Raw genomic sequence first — 21537 nt, forward strand, 5'->3', positions numbered from 1 at the left:
CACACTGATTTTGAAAATAAGGAACATGTCAAAGAAGGTTTTGGAAATCAACTACTAGATTTAAAAGTTAAAATAGTTGACAGCACTAATGGTATTTCTTTGCATACATAGTAGTGTCTGGATAAGTTATTATGCAAAAACCAAAAAGAAAGTACCTTGATTTCTTGTTTCCAAAATTTAGGATTACATGGATGATGTATGAATATGTAGGTAACAGTAATATTCCTTATGAAAAGTTATTATAGTCTCTTTGAATTGCTCATGTAGTTTCATTTTCTATCACTAATTCAAAAAGTTGATGTGATTATGAATGCTTTTAGGGAGGAAGTGTTAGTTTTTTCTGTTAGTAGTTGAGACAGGTGATAGTTCTAATGAATTCTCATTTCTAAGTGCCATACCCAACCTATGTTCAACCTTTGCTTTCCTTTTGCCTGTCAGTGTGGTAATTTGAAGGAGTAAATATGAAATAGTTAAGAATGCTTTTATCTTTGAAGGTGTTGGTAATAAAAACACAATGTTGCTAATTTGGAAAAAGGCAGGCCAGAATATAGTTTGAATTATATTTTAGAAGTATAAACTTAAAATACATTTTCTAAATTGAGAAGTTAGTGAAAAATGTAATGTCATGTTAATATAATGGAAATTCTGGAACATAAAACATTATTGCTGGATGCAGAAATTGAGGTATATTGAAATCCCTAAATTTCCTGAGTTTTTATAGAAAAATCTATTTTAGAGTGACCTCCCTATCTATAAAACAATGGAATATTGGCAAAAGAAGAAGTTATTTTTTGGTTCAAAAGCAGCACATTTTCAGTAGATTTTAGTGGAATCTGAATGAGGTTTTCCATTAATGAGGATTTTGTTAGTAAATATGGTTAAACATTTACTTCTATCATTGCAAATATGTTGATGTAGATGACATTTATGAAATTTGCCTGTAGTGACCATCACTTGTAATCCATTTTTTAAAAAGTTTTTAAAAAAATTATTTTGAAAAAACTTCTTGAATAGTGATTCCTCCCCCACCCCCCCATTTAAAAATTTTATCGTTGAAATGGAAAAGATCAAAGGATTATAGATTTAGGGATGGAATTGATCCTCAAAATCTGGTGCAATTTTTTAATGTTATACTTAAGACTGAGGCCCAGAGGTTGTTACTAGGCTTATTGTCATTGTCATGAAGATGAATCTGCCTGTTCACTGTGTCACTTAACTGCCCTGTATTGAAGTATTTTTTTTTTTTTTTTTTTTTTTTTCCTTTTTTCTGAGGCTGGGGTTAAGTGGCTTGCCCACGGCCACACAGCTAGGAGTTAAGTGTCTGAGACCAGATTTGAACTCGGGTCCTCCTGAATTCAGGGCTGGTGCTCTATCCACTGTGCCACCTAGCTGCCCCCTGAAGTATTTTTTGAGAGGCAATTTGGATTAAGTGAATTATTCAGGGTCAAACCTTTGGTAAGTGTCAAGCATCTGAGTCCAGATTTGAATTCATGTCCTCCTGACTCCAGGACGTGCTCTTTCCAAAGTGTTTCTTAGTTGCCCTTTATACCATATAAAAACTGTAAAGCTTTTGTGTATGTGGATCATATTTATCAAAATTCCATATTAGAATTTAAAACACCCTAGGAGTATTGTGAAAATAGTTTTAATTTTGTGGATTTCTTGAAAGTGTTTGAGGACTTCCAGGACTCCCAGACAACACTGTTTTTATATATGTTAAGTTGTGTGATTATATTCAGTAAATTAAAAATGGTAGGTTTTGTGTACTTTGGGCACTCTTATTGGCTATTAATTATTATCTAAAATGAATTTGAGAACAGCCAAAATGAAAGTAGATTTGAGAATCCCTTTATAAGGGGCTTGACAAGCCTGTTGGTTGCAACTTTAATCAGCTGGATTACAGTGATTGTGTATGCCAAAAGCTTGGAGTGTCTTCTCCAAGAGCATTCTTTGTATTCCCCTTTTAAATGTATAGGAAAATTCTGACTGCTGATTTTTGGCTTCTTAACTAAATTTAATAACCATGAATAGCTAATGATATTTAAGTTTTCATTTTATAACATCTAGAAGATAAGTTTTCAGGTTTTTGTATGTTTGTTGAAATTAAGATCTAGGACATTGGTGTGAGTATAATTTGGTTCTTTCCCAGGCAGGATGGTGGTTTATTTTGTTGTTGTAAACATATCGCTTAGTAATTGTTCCCCAGTTTCCCCCAATCTTCTTTGGTGACATGCCTCCATTTTTCAAGTGTTGATGGCATTAGGAGTTGAATTGCCTCAAACCTAGATAATTATTGGATAATAAGCTGATTTTTCTCTCAGGCAGGGGTTTTCCCTGGCATCGATTACTCTTCTGGTCAGTCCCTAGTCTAATTGCTGTGAGATTCTCCTGGTGATAAGTAGTTACCTAAGGGCTTACCTCAACCTCACTGAATATAATTTTTAGGAATATCAAAAGTGTGGATAAAAACAAAGTAAAGTCTATGAGACTCTTTTAAATCCTTGCCCACATTCTGGTTTGGGGGCTAGTTTGTTAGAGAGCTGTTTTTTAGAGAATTTTTAAAAAATGGTTTTCAGAAGGGGAAAAGATAAATGACTTAAATTGCTAATTCTGATCCTGAGTAACTTGTCATTAAGTTTTTTCTAATATTTTTTCTTTTGATTCTGTCTTATCTATCTAGGTGTGTGGGGCTATCCTATTCATTTCTAAAACTGAGTCTGATATTTTAGTAATACTTGGCTACTACTTAGTAGTTTGAGAGAATTACCTCCTAGTGACAGTATTAGATATGCCTGTAGGTTTATGGTATCCTAGAATTTAGAGATGTCCAAAAATATCTTCGTGTGGTGGAAAGGACACTCCAGAATTAGGAGTCTTGAGTTGAAATTCAGCCTGACACACTTACCACCTTTTGGGGTCTTAGTTTCTTTAATTATAAAATAAGGGAATTGGACCAAGAACCCAAGATCCATTTTAGCTCTATATTTGTGGTCCTAGGTGCCCAGAATTCCTCTAATAAATAGTAGAACTAGAATTCCAATTCTGTTTTCACTTTCTCCTCTTTTCATTGTACCAAGTCTGACTTCTTAGTAGCCCAAACTACTTGTAAATAGTGTTAGTGTAATACTGTACTCAGTATAAGTAGTCGTTATTGTTTATATCTTAGAGAAGTTTTGTTCAGGAGAATCTTCTCTTTGCTTATAAGTATTGGTTCTGTGTGTGATTTCCTTACTCTACCCTCAAATAAACTTTGATTTTGTCTTTTCTGTCCTATGTATTATGCCCTCTTCTTTTCAAACTTTTTTTTTTCCTCCAGAGCTCTCAACATTCTGTTTGTAGACATGAGAAGAATTTTAGGACTAATGGTCCTAACACTAATCTTTAGGACTATTTTTGTGTACTATTTTTTTCTCAAAGTCTTGTCTTTTTTGAGTTACTTTCCATTTTGTGACCTTTATATAGAGATGCCAACAAAAATTCTAAAGGTCAGAGGAGAGAATAAATTCAAAAAGGACACTTGGTTGGGTCAGGGAAACTTTTTAAAATCTAGAATCTAATATCTGTTTTAAAAATAACTTTCCTGGAGCTATATTAATAAACCAAATCATATAATATTACTAGTTAACTTTGACTTTAAAAAAAAAACACAAAAAGACAAAACCTTATACAGTATCATAAAAGTCCTAAATGGATTTGTGTCTTCCTTAGTTAGATAAACTGCATATAATTAGGGAAAAAGCCTCATCCATCCTTTAATAGTTTTGTGTAAACAATTTTTAATGGGATATTTTAATTAAAGTAAATATTGTTTTGTAGCAGATTTTTTCCCCCTCACTTTTGGACCATATCTCTTGTACTTGATGAGAAGATAGTCTGATGCTCTAAAGTCTAAGTTGTTTTGCACTTAGGGTATAGGGTATTTGATACGCTTGTTTTATTTATCACTTCCATAGTTAACATTTTGTGTTTTTATTGAGAGGCAACAAAATGAAACTTGGAATCAAATTTGAATATATGAAGAATATAAATTTATTTTGAGGGTAGTGGTGGTGGGGGTTTGAATTTTGCAGGATTTCCCTTTTCTGATGTATACATGCAGATTTGGCTATCTCTTCAAATGGTTTTAGATTTGCCTGAATACTTGGAAAGACTGAGTGACTTCTATGGTCACACATCTTTCTGCGTAGGAAACTTGGCTTGAATCTAATTTCTTGATTTCCTCAGCCTTCTATGCACCATTCCTAATCATTTGGGTTAAAAATACATGTCTAATTATATAATTTAACATACTAGTAAGATTTGAAAAAGCATTTGTCATATTCTGTAGACTTAGGTGATTGTTACCTTTAAGGAACTTCGTAAAGATGGTTTTTCTTCACTTCTTTATGGTCATTTCATATTTGAACACGGTAAGATAGGAAACACTTAGAAAATCTCAGATTTCTAGTTGGGGTAAATTTGAAAAAAAGTATTTTCGCCTTTATAGACAGCTAGATCGATAATTCCAAGATTCTAATTCTTAATGTTTTGCTGTGATCAATTTTGTGTGGCCTTGAACTCTGGTTCTTTGCAATCTAATATTATTGAACTTGGAAGACTTGTCCCCTGGTGAAATTAAAAAATTCTGATACATTTTAATTTTTAGCTTTAAATTGTATCTTGTTTCTAACATTTCAGTAGAACTACCAACATAAACACTATTGAAATTGAAATGTGGATTTTAGCTGATCTGAAATAACTAGATTTATGCATTCATTTATTTTAATAAGAAAGGTCTGATTATATGACGATAGATGGTACTGTTGAGGTCCCACCAAACTTTCATTTTTTTCACACTTGGGCTTTGGCCTCTGGAAAGTTTTGGATATCAACAATGTCAACAATGGTGTGCTGGTAAATGTTTAACAATTGACTCTTTGGGGGGAAATATACTCACTCCTGTTTAATCTGCATTGTTAATATTTTTAAGTGACTTAAGTCTAGACAATCCACAGAATCCCTGATTTATAGTATTTGTTAAATTGTGAGGTATAAGAACTAACTATGAAAATGTAACAGCTGGCTCCAGCATACTTTTAGATACTAATACCTCCTGAATCTCTATGGATATACTTAATTAGTGGTGGGAGCCTGTAGATTTGCCATAGATTTAGAGATTAGGAGTTACAATTTGTTTATAGCATTCAAAGATGCAGTAGGATTTAGCTATTGAAGTTAATCCATTAATCCTAGAGTTCATAGTCTAATTTTGGACCCTGAATTATTATAAAAACATTCGATCAAAAAATTAATTATTGGACTTGAAAGTTAAGAGACCTAGGTTCAAGTTCTGTGTCTGATATATAGGGGAGTGTCCTCCAAAGTCAGTTATATAACTACTCTGAATCTTAAGTTTCCTCTCCTGCAAAATGGTGGTAATAATTCTTAAACTATGTATCTTATAGTTATTGTGAGATAAATGCTTGTTAAATCTTACTGTTCAATATAAATGTGAATGACTACTATTACTACTTTGCATGTAGGTAGTTGAGATCTCATAATGAGACACAATGCATTTGTTTTAGTTCATCTAAAGTCGCAAATAAGAATTGCCATGCCATCTAAATAGATAGGATAAGAAAGAATATTTTAAAGCAGGTAAAGCATTAAAATTTAGAATTTTAAAAGTATTTTTTATTTCCTTTCCATGTGTCAGACTTATTTGCTGCTTAAGGAAATGACAGTTTGGAGAATCTTCGGGAATAGATTGTCTTTGAACTACTGTGCATTAATTTAATAGTGCACTGTGCATTAAATTTAATTGTGCACAGCTTAATAATTTAGTTATTCTAGAAATTTAAAAGCATACACCTGAAAAAAATATATATAGCTGACTTTGTATGTTTTTTATATACTTTATTTTTGAAACTATTTACAAAACAGTTTTTTTTTCTAAAGTCTTTGCTTGGCTTCTTGTTACTAGTGAAGGTAGGAAGGGTTCAAAACAAATTTCTGAGCTGAAATGATTGACCTTTATAATCAAAAATGTGTTGTAGCAGGGATTCAAAATTAATGCATAGCTACAATCAGTGTAACATTTTTTAAAACCATGCCTTAAAAAAGCATGAGACGATTTCATTCTTTGCAAATTTTTCTTTTAATGTCTCAAGATCAAAATAGAATTCCTTTGCCTAGAATCTGCAGTGTTGTGTATTTTTAACTACTTTATTGGCCCTTTTCAATTTGGTTTGTATGAAATTTTGCTTTTCATTTTTGCTATCTGATTTATAGGTATATATTTCTTTGTCTGCCTTCTTATACTTTGGACTGTCCAAACCTGTTACTTGTTTTGCATATCTTTTGTGGCTAAATTTTGTTTCTCTGTCCTGACTTTTATTCCTAGAAAGTTATAATCTGAAAAGTCTTATCTTCATTTAATTCCTTGTAAAAATGTATTCCTCCTAAATTATCTTTTGCTCTTACCTATTGAGGAATGCTTAAGAGAGAGAGAGTGAGGAGTGAAAGTGGGGAATAGGATAGACTACTTACTCTACTTATGAACTTGATTTAAAAGATTTTATTTTTTAGTGAAGGCTTGAGCATCTTTTTTCCTTTAATATAAGAAGCTAAACCAGAGAAATTGGGAACAATGAGACACTTAGCATGATTTCACTTTCTTGTTTTTTACAACTGCCATCTCTTCTAATCATAGAACAGAATTCCCTGGGCCAACTATGAGAAAGTGTACACTACTAGACTCTTCTTATTAACTGCTATAATTTAAGTCTGTTTTCTCTTATATTCTTAGTGGAAGCATAATTGAGTATTATATTCATTTTCATGATGCATTTTTAGGTATAATTCCCCTATTTAGTTTTTTTTTGGTGTGGGGGGAATTTGTTTTAATGAGCTCTCTTTAAAATGTATTGACAAAAAAACTTGTCTTTTGAAGTACAATTTTAGTATGAATAAAACTCAATAAAAATAAAGATGAAAGTAATATAATTGGGATTATTTATATATATGTTTAGATAAGGTATTACTTATATATATATGAACATGTGTTATGTGTGTGTGTATCTACACACACATGTAAAAACTAATTCTCCTGATCTAGCTATGAACTTACAGAATTTTTGTTTGTTTTAATAATTCTGCTTTTTATATTTTTTGTTACTTAGATCATTCCCCTTTGTGTTAATCACTTATTTTCATAGTAATACCTTACCTGTAATAAAACTAACCCACAGAATGACTGCCTCCTAGTGTATAGAATAAGTCTTCATTTTGTTTAATGTATACAATAAAGATTTAACTTATTATAATTGAAAGATTTATTTATTTTTTGGTTTGAGTGATATATATTACAGGTTCATTTTCGACATGCCAAATTTCCATTTTCAGTTTGGGATCTGACATGATTAAAAAAAAAATATCACTTTCTACTATTTGAAACTTATAGTTAGTCATTATTTTATCCTTCCAAAACTGTCTAGGGTTTGAAATTGCAATGGAAGAATTTGATAAATTAAGGAATTTTTTTTTTCATTTTATGAAATAATTTCTTTTCTTTACAAAAAGACCAGGAATAAGAGTGATGTGCTTTATTTAAAAATGATTAAAGATGCATTATCAATTTTTTTTTTTTTTTTTTTTTGGCTGAGGCAATTGGGGTTAAGTGACTTGCCCAGGGTCACATAGCTAGGAAGTATTAAGTGTCTGAGGTCAAATTTGAACTCAGATCCTCCTAACTAAAGGGCTGGTGCTCTATCTACTGCGCCACCTAGCTACCAATTTACTAAGACTTGGAAACAAGCTACAGTGACTTTTAAAATTTTCTAATATTACTGTTAAGAGAAATTGTATCAAAGGAATGTTAAATTAAGAGGGATCATTTTACTGAACCTGATGGAAGTACAAAAGTGGACAACTGTGAAAAGTGAGGAGATGGTGTAGTAAATTTTAGGCCAAGATTCTAGGTTATTGAGTCCATAGGCATTAGAAATGATTTATTAAACACAGGGGACTGCTCACATACCTGCAGAATACCCAGGATCCAAGAAAGTTGTAAAAGTATTCATTTCATGCTGAAGTTTAATATTTTATAATCATCCCAAAAGATGACATTTTAAAAAATGTACCTTGACGAGGCTTTGCTATGCTGTTACAAATATGCTTTTTATCATATTTGTTAAATTTCTGTGTGGGAATGCCTCTCTGAAACTGTATTATAAATGAACATGTAATTACATTTGATTTATGTAATTTTTTTGTTAATCCTTTCCTAATATTTTATTTTTTTCATTTACATGTAAACGATAATTCTTAGTATTTTTTCATTTACATGTAAAATATAGTTCTCTACATTTTTTAAATTAAAGCCTTTTATTTTCAAAATATATGCATAGATAATTTTCAACGTTCACCCTTGCAAAACATTGTTCCAAATATTTTCCCCTCTTCCCTTTCCTAGACAGCAAATAATCCAATATATGTTAAACGTGTAATTGTTCTATACATTTCTACAATTATCATGATGCAAAAGAAAAATCAAATCAAAAAGGGGAAAAAAGTGAGAAAGAAAACAAAATGCAAGCAAACAACAAAAAGTATTCTACATTTATTTTTGTACACTTTTGAGTTCCAAATTTTTTCAGAATCATTTTAAACTTATTTCCCTATTTATCATGTTTCATGCAGTTTTAAAAAAAATTCACACAATTAAAAAAATCTACATATTATTTGAAATGGGTACACTTTTATTTCTCCTATCATTTTCAGAATTTCATTGAATTGGGAGGTTGGGTGGGAATTCAGGTTTTAAAACCTTTATTTTGGCTGCACTTAGACTAAAAATTATGGGAAAGAACTCTTGAAATAAATTTCATAATTAGATCTCAGTGAAAAAATAAAATTGACTTATTTCAAATTTTCAAAAAATTATCTTGTCAAAATTTATATTTTATATTCTACTTGAGATATGATGCTATATTTTAGTAATTCAGAAAATGTCATTTTGATGAAAGATAAAATCCATTTTTTTTTTTTTTTTAAGTCAAGCAATGTTTTAAAAATGATGAGATCTGAATCTAATTGCTTTTAGCATTAAGGTCTACAATTTGGAGTTCGGTAAAATGACATGTAATATTTCCATGTCAGTTTAACGGTAGCTTTTTTTTTTTTTGGTCTGAGGCAATTGGAGTTAATGTCTTGCCCAGGGTCACACAACTAGGAAGTGTTAAGTGTCTGAGGCCAGATTTGAATTCAGGTTCTACTGATTTCAGGGTTAGTGCTCTATCCACTGCACCACTTAGCTACCTCCAACAGTAGCTTTTAAAAATTTAAATAACATTGGTGTTTGCAACTAGTCTCAGCGATTTGTAAAATTTCTACTTTGGAACTTAATAATAAAATAACTAATAAATATATTTATTTATTTTTTTAACAGAAAGTGTGGATGCCCATCAACGGAGTTTTGATCTAGGAATTCAAATTGGCTACCAGCGTCGCAATAAGGATGTGTTAGCATGGGTTAAAAAACGCCGAAGAACTATTCGTAGAGAAGACTTGATCAGCTTCCTCTGTGGAAAAGTTCCTCCTCCACGAAACTCTAGAGCTCCCCCAAGACTAACTGTAGTATCCCCTAACCGAGCTACTTCAACAGAAACTAGCTCATCTGTAGAGACTGATTTGCAACCCTTCCGTGAAGCCATAGCTCTGCATGGTAAAGCTTTTTAAAAACATTTCTCTGCTAAAAATGATTATGCCTTGTTTGGACTATTTTTTCTATCACAGCTAAACTGTATTGACATTTATAGGTGTTATTAGGAATATAGATAAATAGAATGTTAACCAAGAACCTAGGTAAACAGACTCTTAGGTTGCTAGTTAGACTTAATTTTCCAATGTCCCAAATGCTGTTGTTTTGAGCTTAATATTCTGTGCCAAGTGTATGTTAGTAGGCAATGAAAGTAGTATGTGTGAATTTGTAGTGTTCTTAAAATTGATTGGATTTTCTTATCTCATTTGCTAAGGACATTTTTTAGATTTTAAAAGTATGTAATATTTATAATTATCATGGCCTTCCTAATTACAGCTAAGTATAAGGATTCATTGAAGCAGTAGCATATAGATAATTTTTTTTTTCAGAAGTTCCTATAAAAATATGCTTATTTTTCTAATTGTTCTGTAGTAAAGATGAGCTTATGACCAACCAGAAGTGGGAATAACAAATGAAGTATTACTTTGTTATTTACTCTATACCCTTAATTCCTATTAGCCACTATCATCTGGAATATCAGGTGTCTTTAATAACCTTATACCCAGTTTCCTTTTTTCAGGGCTGGAATTAATATGAACCAAAGACTTTTGGGGGAGAGGGGAGTAAACAGAATTAACTTTAGGAATGTAGTTTATTGAAAAGCATTTTCTTTCTTTCTTTTTTTTTTTTTTTTTTAATAATTTGTTTAAATACTTATAATAATGTTTGTCAAAGACTAAGTTTTGTTTACATAATATTTTTTTCTTATGCTAGAATTCTGTGTAAGTTATTATTTCTGATATATAGATAATGAAAAAGAAAGGTTCAGGAAAGCTAGGTGTCTTACCAATGCCATAAATACACAAATAGTAGATAGTAGAATTGGGATTTAAAGCTGTTTTCTAGTAGCATATGGTCAGTATATTATGATCTTATAGATGTATATAACTCTCTTGCAGTCTAGAACACAATCCATACATAGCTATTTGAGTATTCTTGTCCATATATCCTCCTCAAACTTTGCAGTTGAGCAAACATGTACCTAATGTGCTGGGTTTTATTGCATATTTTGAATACCAGCCCAGAATTTGTGCTATTTATCTGTTACCATTGGCACTCGATGTAAGACCAGCCTGTTTACCTTTTTCAGAAAAGTTTTAATTGATATTTTCTATTATTTTATACTATCATATATTTTCCTGATCATATATTTCCTAGAGAATTTCACTTATGCCACTTTTTGCATGTAAATTATAATTGGTAATACTTTTCAACCTGTTTAGGTCTAGCATTATTTTTCAATAATTTTGATATTCTTGGAGATTGTTGTCTTCCATCATTTCAGATGAACTTCTGAATTGCACAGTTGGGAAGCATACTTGTTATTTGTCAAGCATGGTGCTAAAAGCAAAAACAGCCCCTTGCCTTCAGTGTTGAGCTCATGTTCTAATGGGAAGAAAGGATGTGAAAAACTAGATTCTCTCTATCTTTATATATGTATAGAGTAGATGGAAGGTAATGATGGTATGGCTAGCAGCTGGGGTGTGGGGTAGAGAGATGATGTATTGGAGAAGGATTGAAGAGGGATAAACAGTCTAAATAATGGGATTTGAACTGAATCTTGAAGGGAAACATCAGGGTTGAGAATGCTGAGTATTGGCATGGAGGGGCCAGCTAGGTGAAAGGTTAAGACATGGAGTATCATGTGTGAAGAACAATAAGCAAGCAAGTGTATCTAAATTATAGAGTACATAGATAGGAGTAAAATGCAAAGGCAGGAGTGTAGATTGAAATTGTTGAAAACACTGCTCATTTTTTAAAATACAGTCCAGTCTACTTGCTTACTTATCTCATTGTCCATCTAAAATGATGATCCTTAAATACAGAAATACTGACGGACTAATTAATGGACTGCTCATCCACTTGCATATTGTAGTTTAAAAAAGAAACATTTTTCATAAATTTGATTTTTCTTTTATGGATTGTTAGGTGGCTTTTTTAGGTGATCAGGTTTCTCAGTGAGGATGCTTATAGGATTTAGGGGCATAATGCTTTCCCCATGTCTTTTGAAAACAAGAGGGGATTTCTTTTACATTTTCACTCTGGGCTGGTCATTATTCATTGGCGAAAACACCCTTGGAAAGCAAATTTTTAATACTTTAATACTGCTGCTCAGAGCTTCATTGAGCTGAGTTCTCTGAAGTTGTATAATGCTTAAGTTGACTGAAAACTGGTGAGATAGATTTACTTTTCTTATTTTAGGAAATAAGTTGAAAAAGAAGTCCATAATTTTGCTTGTGATATTTCAGAGAAGCTTGACTTAAAATAATAGGACTGAAGCATCAAACAAGTGACTAAGCATATAGAAAGTGTGTACGTACATTATCTATACTCTTGTCATAGCTGCTATTTCTGGCACTTAAGTATTATAAAAATGTATCCTAACATAAGTCGAAAGGATTCCTATAAATATTATAGCTGATGCTTGTAGTCACGATATCAAGTGAAGATAATAAGTAGCATGAGATTTTAAAATGTCGTAAAATCCCCAAATAAAAAATGTTACAGAATCTCAGTTGTTCTGTAGTGTATTCAACAAGAACTTTTGCTTTGAAGACCTTTAATAAAAAGGAATTTAAATTCTGAGAAGTTTATGCTCTTTCCTGCCTAAGCCATATAATTCTTCTATTTTTTCCAGAAGTCACTTAAATTAGCTTAGGAATTTTAAAAATTTCAGTTATTTGCTTTGTGGTTTATGACATCCGTATTTCCTGGATACCCTGATTTTTTTTCCTAGGATATTGTTAAAAGCGTTACAAATAATAGATTTGGAACTTAATTCAGTTTAACAAGTTGGATACCTGTTGAAAGCATTCATTCTTTAGGTTTCTTAAGGTTTTTTTGTTTTTTTTTTAAAGTACAGTTGTAATACAAGTGCATTCTCTCAAATCAGTGTTAAAATTGTGTAAATGGGTACTACTACTTATTCAAATTATTTTAATAGATTCCTATAGGAGGGAACTTAGAGGCCATTTCAACTTTCTCATTTTACAAATGAGGAAACTGATTTTGTGTCTGATTAAGGTAACAGTTTTGATAAGAACGCTTAAATATTTTCTATCACATTTATGGTTAAAATTTTTAACATTTATTATTATTTGTCTGATATTGTTAGTAAGAAAACAAAAAATCAAAGAACTTAACTGGAGAACTTGATATTTTACTTGAGCAATAGTTAGTCATTAAGCATTTATTGATCGCTTAATTTGTATTATGCTGAACCCTGGAAATAACAAAATGAACAGATTCTTAAATTTTATATTATAATAGGGGAGAGGGAGGGAGGGAGGGTGTGTGTGTGTTTGTGTGTGTGTGTGTACACACAAAAAAGTATTTTTGGGGAGAAAGGGCGCTAGTAGCTAGCTGGATCAGAAAAAGGCTTCATTCAGAATATGATGTTTGAGCTAAAAGAAATCAGAGATTCCAAAAAATTGAACTAATGAAGTATGATTTTCTTGGCATGAAGGATAGCTGCTACAAAGGAGAACTAAATTAGCTTTAATGGGATTTTACTTTTTTTTTTCCTCCCTTGTAACAGATGTAACAGTTTTGTCAGCTTTCTTACTGACAATAAAATCTTAAATTCACACATTATTACTATGAATTTGTTCACTAAAAACCTAATGCTGTTAGGGAAAACTTCAGCATAATGGTGGAAATAATAATTACAGAATAATTTTTAATGCTGTTTAATTACTTTGTGTTTATGTTTATGGTAACTCAAGGTAATAGTTGACTGTTATCACTTGGATTTTATTTGTTTCCCTTTAATGAGTCAGCTAATTTGTAAATGGTACATTGTATAAAATTGGTTTGCTTAAAAATGGTTTAAAATTTGCAAAGTTAATCCTATTAATAGGCTAAACATTTTGCCCAGCCAAACTTTTTTCCCCAGATATTTAATGTCTGAGATTTATTTTATGATAGCTAAATTTATGTCTAAATTGATAAGAAATTTAAAATTAGGTGGGTTGAAGATAATGAGTTTGTGAATTTCCAAGAGCTAAAGTATATGATGTCGATTTGTGCATTGGGATGGTTGCCACAAACTAAAATCAGCCTGTAATCAAAATGTTTTAAGGTTCATTTTGTTTTTTTTTTTCTTTGTATCTTGATTTATTAAGTATTAAGCTTTTATGTTTTGAGGGACTGTACTGTAAAGTAGTGTAAGTAATTGTCTTTACCGTCACCTCTTTCCCATTTTGAGAAGAAATAATAAACTTTTCCATATCCCATTGAATTAACAAGCACACTGCCAGTTGAAGTTTTTTTCAAAATATATTGTTTTATCTTTGTCCAGAATGGACTAGTGGGGTGATCTATCATGAATCCTGTGTGGATAAACTTCTTGTTTGAAGATGGGAATTGGAATCTTTTATCACATCCAAACCAATTATGGGGTTCATTGCCAACACACAATTGCAGTTATCATTCAACATTCTTATTCTGCCCTACTCCTGTTACTGTCATTCTCTGCTACAATCTAGGCAGGACATGAGCATGAGCAACAAGCAGTTAGGCAAATTTCCCATTCCCCTTCAGGGCTCCACATCATATCCGGCAGATTGACTCTTAGCTCATCAATGAGTAAAATTCCTGCCCTCCACATCCCTGTTTTCATTTGGGTTTGATAGAGTAGGATGCAGGATGGTCAGACATGTCATTTGCATTGTAGACTTAAATACATTTATTTCCCTGCTCAGATCTATTTCCTTTTATAAATTCTCTTGGTTTTGTGATTGATCTTTTTTTATTTTCCCAGAATCACAATCTTGTCGTTCTTGACTCCTTCCTCTCATTCCACATATCTAATCATCTTGTCATTTCTACCTCATTTCCTGAAGCTATCACCTTTTCTCTAATCATAAATAAGAGGGTCTTATTCAAATTCACATCACTGATAGCCTAAATGTCCTAATTGGTCTCCTTGCATCAAGTTTCTTTCCACTTAAATCCATCTTCCATACAACAGCAACATATTCCTAATGAACAAGTCTGAAAGCCTTAGTATTCTGTACTCCAGTGATATTTATTGGCTCTGTTATTAAATGTTAATTTGATTTTCATCCTCACACTTCTAAAATTTCTGTTGTGTATTTAATAATGTTCATAGTTATTATTAATACAGTAGCTCATGTATATAATTTATAAGTACATATCTTGAATGCATACTCAAAAGAAACCTGATGGAGGACAAAGAAATAAAGAAGGGAGTCAGTTTTCCATTCTTCTCTACATTAAAGCTCCAGCTTTATCTATTTTTTGGCACTTAATCCTGGTCTTTACTAGTCTCAGTCAGCAGTATCATTTGAACTCATTTGAGTTGTAGGAGCAATCTTAATTCATCTAGAAGAAGTCAATGAATCTAGAATTAGAAAGTCCTGAATTAATATCCTGCCTCATACTAGATCCTGGGCAGATCATTTAACTTCTGCCTCAATTTCCTCATCTGTAAAGTGGCGATATAGCACCTATCTTCTAGATTTGTTGTGGGGATCAAATGAGATATTTGTAAAGGGCTTTGCAAATTTTAAAGCACTAAATAAATGGTTGCTATCATCATCATCATCATCATCATCATCATGATGTTATTATTATTAGCCAGAGAGACAGGATTTTAAAAGTGAGCATTGCCTTTCAATCACTTACAATTGGTTTCTCCCATAAAAGTAGTCATCCTTTTTCCTTCAAGCAAAGATATTGAAGGAATAAAAGGAATAAGAGATCTAGATTGTATTTAATTATTATGCAGGTCAGTTATTTTTCTTTAGTAATTCAAGGTACACTCTTATGAGGTGGGGGAGAAGTGTGTGTTACAATTTCAGAAAACTACTACAGGTAGTATTGGATCAGGAACTAGATGCTTTTGAATAGTCACCATGACTGCTTCCCTTTTTTTCAAAACAAAGCCAAGACAATTTTGATAGAATGAAAGGAAGAATGAGTATTATGACTTTCTAAGTTTTTCTTTTCACAAATAGGTCAGTTTGATAGGAGTACTGTTGGTATAAAAATAGACAAAAATAGTTCCACCTTAGCTTTTATATGAAAGTCTTTTCTGTACTCCGGAAGTGCCAAAACATTTTTTTTTCCCTTATAAAGATGTAGCGCATAGTTGATTATGATTTATCTATTCTTGATTATGTGTTTTTATTATTCACTTTAAGGTATCAGTTTACCACTTGGTTTGGCATTGATAAATCTAAACATGGGTTTCTTCTGGGTCAGGATTTTCAAATGCTTTAAAAGGGAATTGAGTTGTGGTCCCTTTGGTTATGATTTTACTTTGTGATGAATAATTTTCCTCTGAGCAGTTAGGTTATATGTCTGAGTACATTGTTTATAAATTTGTACTTTGCCAAATGCCTTACAACATAGTAGGTGCTCAGTATAATATATCTAATTATTCAGAACAGTATTTCTTGTCACTGATGTAGAAACTAGTTGTTGGTATTTCTGTAGTTACTTGGCATCCAGAAACTAGCTTCCCTTTTTAGGGGTATAGGTTTGTAGTTTAATATAAAGTTTATCACCAGTTATTAGCTTTTTCTAAAACATTAATCTATAAATACAATAACAACTGAGAAGCAGAAGGCTAGGAAATAGTTGTGATATCTATCTATCTCTCTATCTCTCTATCTATATAGTTCTCAAAACCCATTTAGGCGGTACCAGAATTGGATAGAATTTACATTGTGTTTTTTATTTTTAAGCTTGAATTAATGCAGCTGAAGTTATTATTTAATTGGAATTCTTAGGTTTTTAACCTCATGAGATAATTTCATAGAATAAATTTAGATGCTTCCCTACTATGCTGCCTCATTTACAAATAGCAGAATGTAGGAAAATAAAAGTACCTTCTCAATTTAACAGTGAAACTGAGGCTTGGAAGGGATTTCACCAGAGTACTGTAACTTCATTGAGTCACATAAATCCAATTATGCCTCTTAAAATAAGAACTTTCTCTAAAACTCATCTAGATTGTGCATAATAGTCTGATTAGTTATTTGATTTTTCACATAATTGCAAAATTTCTTTGGGGAGGAGGTTTAAATGAATTTATTTTATTAATCATAAGAGCCTCTCCATATCCATTAGAAAAATAGTAATACATTTATGTGTAAGTAATATTTTATTGAATTTGTTTGCTTTTTTATGTATTTGAATATAGACTCTGGGACCTCTTAAATGTAATTGTGTAAATAGTTATATTTGTTAAGTACAAATCCTAACCCTTCATGATATTGACTGACAGGTTCATAGTCTCCTTCATCTGTTAGGTGCCCTTTGCATACTTTTTGGGGAGGGAGTTGGGGTTAAGTGACTTGCCCAGTCACAGCTAGAGATTGGATTTGAATTCAGATTCTCCTGTTAGTGTTCTATCCAGTTTGCCACTCAGCTGCCCCAGCACTTTATTTAAAAGAGAAGATGGAGAAACATAATCTTGGGTAAAAGCAATTAAGCTATAAATTTTAAAATTGCCTACCAGTTTTATAGTACTTAAATTTTAATAGTTTTTTAGTATTAGGAGTAAGGAAAACTCTTGGTAATTCCAATCATTCTAAAAGTAGAAGTTATATTGGATTTATTCTTAAATTCGAATCAGTACTGAAGGACCTGTGAAATTCTAGTCTAAAGGGATGTCTGTGGTACACAGAACTTAGTTATTAATTGCCCATAATAATTTAGCTTTTATGATGTATTTGTAGGTGTGAATATCTGCATAACTATTTCTGATAATAGACCTTCATTTCAATGAACTTAAAAACAAGTTAAGCATAACTGAAAAATCATTGGGAGATGAGTTTGGATTAAAGGGATTTTTCTTACACTGTTCATGTTAAGTGAAATATAGTTCTTCATACCAGTATTTGGAATTGTAACAATATTTAAATAAATACAGAATAAGTTTAAGTTATAAGTTCTTTTATAACAGGGGAAAGTATATATTTTTTAGGGATTCTTAAAATGTAAAAACATTGTTGAACTTCCCCAAATTTCTTTATTTTAAATTAGAATAATTCTGCAGTTACAAGTGGAATATGAATTACATACAACACATGCTTTTTTTTTTTTTTTTTTTGGCTCTTAGTGTTAATTGGGAATTAGATGACTAGTTATCATGGTGAACCCAAAAGTGGAAACCCAGACTACCTACAATCTTAATTGTATATAAAAACTGAAACTTTGAGACGTCATTGTTCACTGTTAAATTGCCAGAATTTATATTTAGAAATCAAGCTGAACTACAGGACCAATTCATTATTCTTAATTACTAATTAAGATTTCAGTTGTCTCGTGTTTTTTTTCTTCATACTGTACTTACAGCTACATTTAAAATCAAACTTTAATTTTATAAACTTGAATATCTGAATTTTGAATTTTCTGAAATTTCATTTTGAATTTTTATTTTCAAGTATTTATTTTGTTTCCACTGTCCTTGAGGTACTGTAGGAGGTACTTGGAACTTATAGTCAAGTCTGGTAGGGGAAATAAGCTTATGACTACAATATAAAGCACTGTGTGATTAGAATATATAAGTGGTACAAGTGAAGTATTGCTAAAAGAATTTAGAGAGAAAAATTGCTTCTAGGTGGGATTAGCAGTTAATATCATGAAGGGATAGGATTTGTACTTAACAAATATATTTCCATGAAATTGTAGGGAAATGTTTTTATTTCTGTTTATTCTTTTTCATTTAAGGTAATTTGAAAGCACTTAGTATTCTTCTGAATCTTCTTTATTATGAATTAAGGTTCCTTCATTAAAGTCTCACATCATTTACTCATTGTGGTGGGGAGGTAATCTTGTCAAAGATTGTCAGTGGAAGCTGTCATTCTACAGTATGGTTACTAGTTAAAGATGGATGCATTTTGGTCAAGTACTCTATTTCTTCCTTTTTTGTTGTTTTTAATTACATTTTATTTCCAATTACCAAGCATTTTTTCTCCCAGCCCTTAAAAAACAAAAATTCTTTGTAACAAATGTAGTCAAGCAAAATAAATTCTTTTATTGACCAAACCAAAAAATGTGAGTCTCCTTGTGCTTATGTATGTAGTCTTATCACCTGTCCTGTCAGGAGGTGGGACAATGTTCTTCATCATTAGTCTTCTAGAACAGGACTTCTTAAAACTTTTTTCATTCACAACTCTTTTTGCTTGAGAAATTTTTACTTGACTCCAGAGATAATGGTATATAAAATTGATATACAAACCAAACTTTTACTGATAATAAATCATAGTTTTGTGACTCATATTGTTACATGACCGCAACCCATAGTTTTAAGTAGCTTTGGTTCAGAATCATGATTGATCATTGCATTGATCAGAATTATTAAGACTTCTAAAGTTGTTTATTTTTACAGTGTTATAGTGTTAATTCTATTTACTTTGCATCAGTTTCTACACCTTCCCATATTTCTGTAAAACTATTCTTACAGCATATTTATTCCATTGCATTTTTTTATGACACATTGTTTTCCTTTCCCCACTTCATTGGTCACATTTTTGTTTCCAGTTCTTTGCCCCACTACGAAAGAACTGCTGTATTTTTGTACCTATAGGTCCTTCTTATTTTTTTTAATCTTATTGGAGCCTAGTCACAGTAGTGATATGTACAATTTAAAAATGCTCTTGGAGCATAATGCAAATTGTTTTTCAAGGTGACTGACCAATTCATAGCTCTACCAGTGCCTCAAATATATCTCTCCTACCTCCCCAGCTCCTCTGACATATATCCTTTTTTTTGTCAAGTTTGCTAATCTGATAGGTATGAGGCAGAACTTAAGAACTACTTCTCTGATTATTAGGGATTTGTTTAATTGCAAAATCACTCGAAAGGGGTATAATTGTGTAACTGAAAAAGCAGATTTTTATGAAATTGAAAGAATTGTAAGGAGTATGTATTAAAGTTTCAGATGCACTCAGAGCAGTATCTGACTTGCCGCTGAAACCTTTCATATGTATTTTCTTTTTTCCCTTTTAGGATGTGAGCTCCTCTAGAGTAGGGACTGCCTTTTTTGTTTGTTTCCCCAGCATCTATCAGTGTTTGCACATAGTAAATGCTTAAATGTTTCATTCATTGCAGGGTTATAAAATTATTTCTAATTACATATTTTACTTTTTTACTTTCACCAGCTGATCCCTTGAGTTGAGATAAAAGTCCTTTTCATCCTTTGCCATTGTTGTCCTTTCTTTTTCATTAGTCCTTTATAGAAGATGCATCTAATACAATAGAGGTTTTTCTTTGAATAATGTAGCATTTAGGCTGCCTATTTTTTTCCCCCCAATTTCGGTAGGCACATGTGATCAGTGAGTATATGTATGATCAGAAGTTATTAGTTATATGTGGGAGTCTATGGTTTTTGGATTACTTATACTTTTGGTTCTTGCATGATCATATTGATTAATGACAACAGCCAAGTGGTATTACTGTATCGTATCAGTGCTACAATTTAGACCATTTTTTCCCTCTTCAAATATGAGTCCACTTATAATAGCTTTCTGTCAAAATTACTGTTGGCACCTTTGTAGGTGGAATCTGGATTTCAATCTTGAATTCTTGAAGAAGTTACTTTTATTTTCTGTGCCTCAGCATTTATTTATAAAATGAAGGTATATAGATTAGATGATGGCATGTTCTAGATCCTCTAATTCAAAAGTTGTCCATCCAGGTACTTGTGTAAGAGAGACAAGAGGAAGTTTTTTTAATCTAACTTTTCCCTCATCCTCCTCCATAGTGCATGGGTTAGACTACTCTTGTTTTTCCTTATATTCCATTGGGAAGCTTTTGTAGTATTTAGTAAATACCCCCGCCCACAATAGACTTAAATTGGACAATGTGTAGGATATTTTTTTGAGGCAGATGTGAAAACCTTATATGACTATTAATCAAAACATCTTAGATCTAGGTAAAGCTAGAAGGAATTGAGAGTTTAATTCTCATTTCTTCCTAGTTCACATCCTGCTTGAAGAACTGTTGAAAGAAAGCTAAATTTTGTTGTCTTAATTTTAATGATTTTCTAAAAAATCAACCAGCAGTTATAGTGGGATCTTATATTTCTCAGTCTTATGATCTTAAAAGATGTCTGCTGTAGAATGCTATTTATGAAAGCATACCTGTTTCCCTTTAATGGCTTAAAAGTGTAACCTCTCTTCGTTTGTATATGATTTTCATAGTTTTATTTTTAAAAGAAGATGTGTTTTAGTATTTACTGTTTTCTTGGTCCTTTTCTAGGAGAAGAGTGTTATTTGCACTGTGATTTTTCTCCTGTAATTATAGAATTTCCCCTTTTTGGATCTTGTTTTGAGCTGACATCTTGGAAAATGTGTTGCCTCTGATCTGAATTTGTTCTGATTGTATTCAGATCTAACGAAATCTAAATTATATTTTGGAACAAAGTTTTGCTTATTTTGTCACTTTGGCTACTTGAGGTATTGGAATGCAATTGAGGTGTTTCCATTATCAATACCATTGAAAATAGGTCAAGATAAAAACGATAATAGATTTATTTCTCAGCTGCATTTTTATCTGCAAATACTCTGGGAATGGTCCCTAAGTTCTTTATAGTCTGATTTTCTTAAATGCTTTTTGCTGTTTTGTAAGAAATACTGTTCTCTTTTAGTCTTCAAGACCATCATTATTATACTCTGAACCAATATAAGAGTGTGTGTGTGTGTGTGTGTGTGTGTGTGTGTGTGTGTGTGTGTGTGTGTCTGTGTGTCTGTGTGTTAAGTAGT

At 31.7% G+C, this 21537-nt stretch overlaps 1 protein-coding gene across 2 annotated transcripts in view; it reads left to right on the plus strand.

Moving 5' to 3' along the window:
- Positions 1–21537, plus strand: part of HAPSTR1 (HUWE1 associated protein modifying stress responses) — a 154318-nt gene that overhangs the window by 2027 nt on the left and 130754 nt on the right. For both annotated transcript variants that reach the window (XM_074280517.1, XM_074280516.1), the window contains exon 3: positions 9428–9703. In XM_074280517.1, the coding sequence (XP_074136618.1) occupies positions 9428–9703 (276 nt within the window). The remainder of the gene's footprint in view (positions 1–9427; positions 9704–21537) is intronic.

The sequence above is a fragment of the Sminthopsis crassicaudata genome, chromosome 1 (genome assembly GCF_048593235.1).
Source record: "Sminthopsis crassicaudata isolate SCR6 chromosome 1, ASM4859323v1, whole genome shotgun sequence".
NCBI lineage: Eukaryota > Metazoa > Chordata > Mammalia > Dasyuromorphia > Dasyuridae > Sminthopsis > Sminthopsis crassicaudata.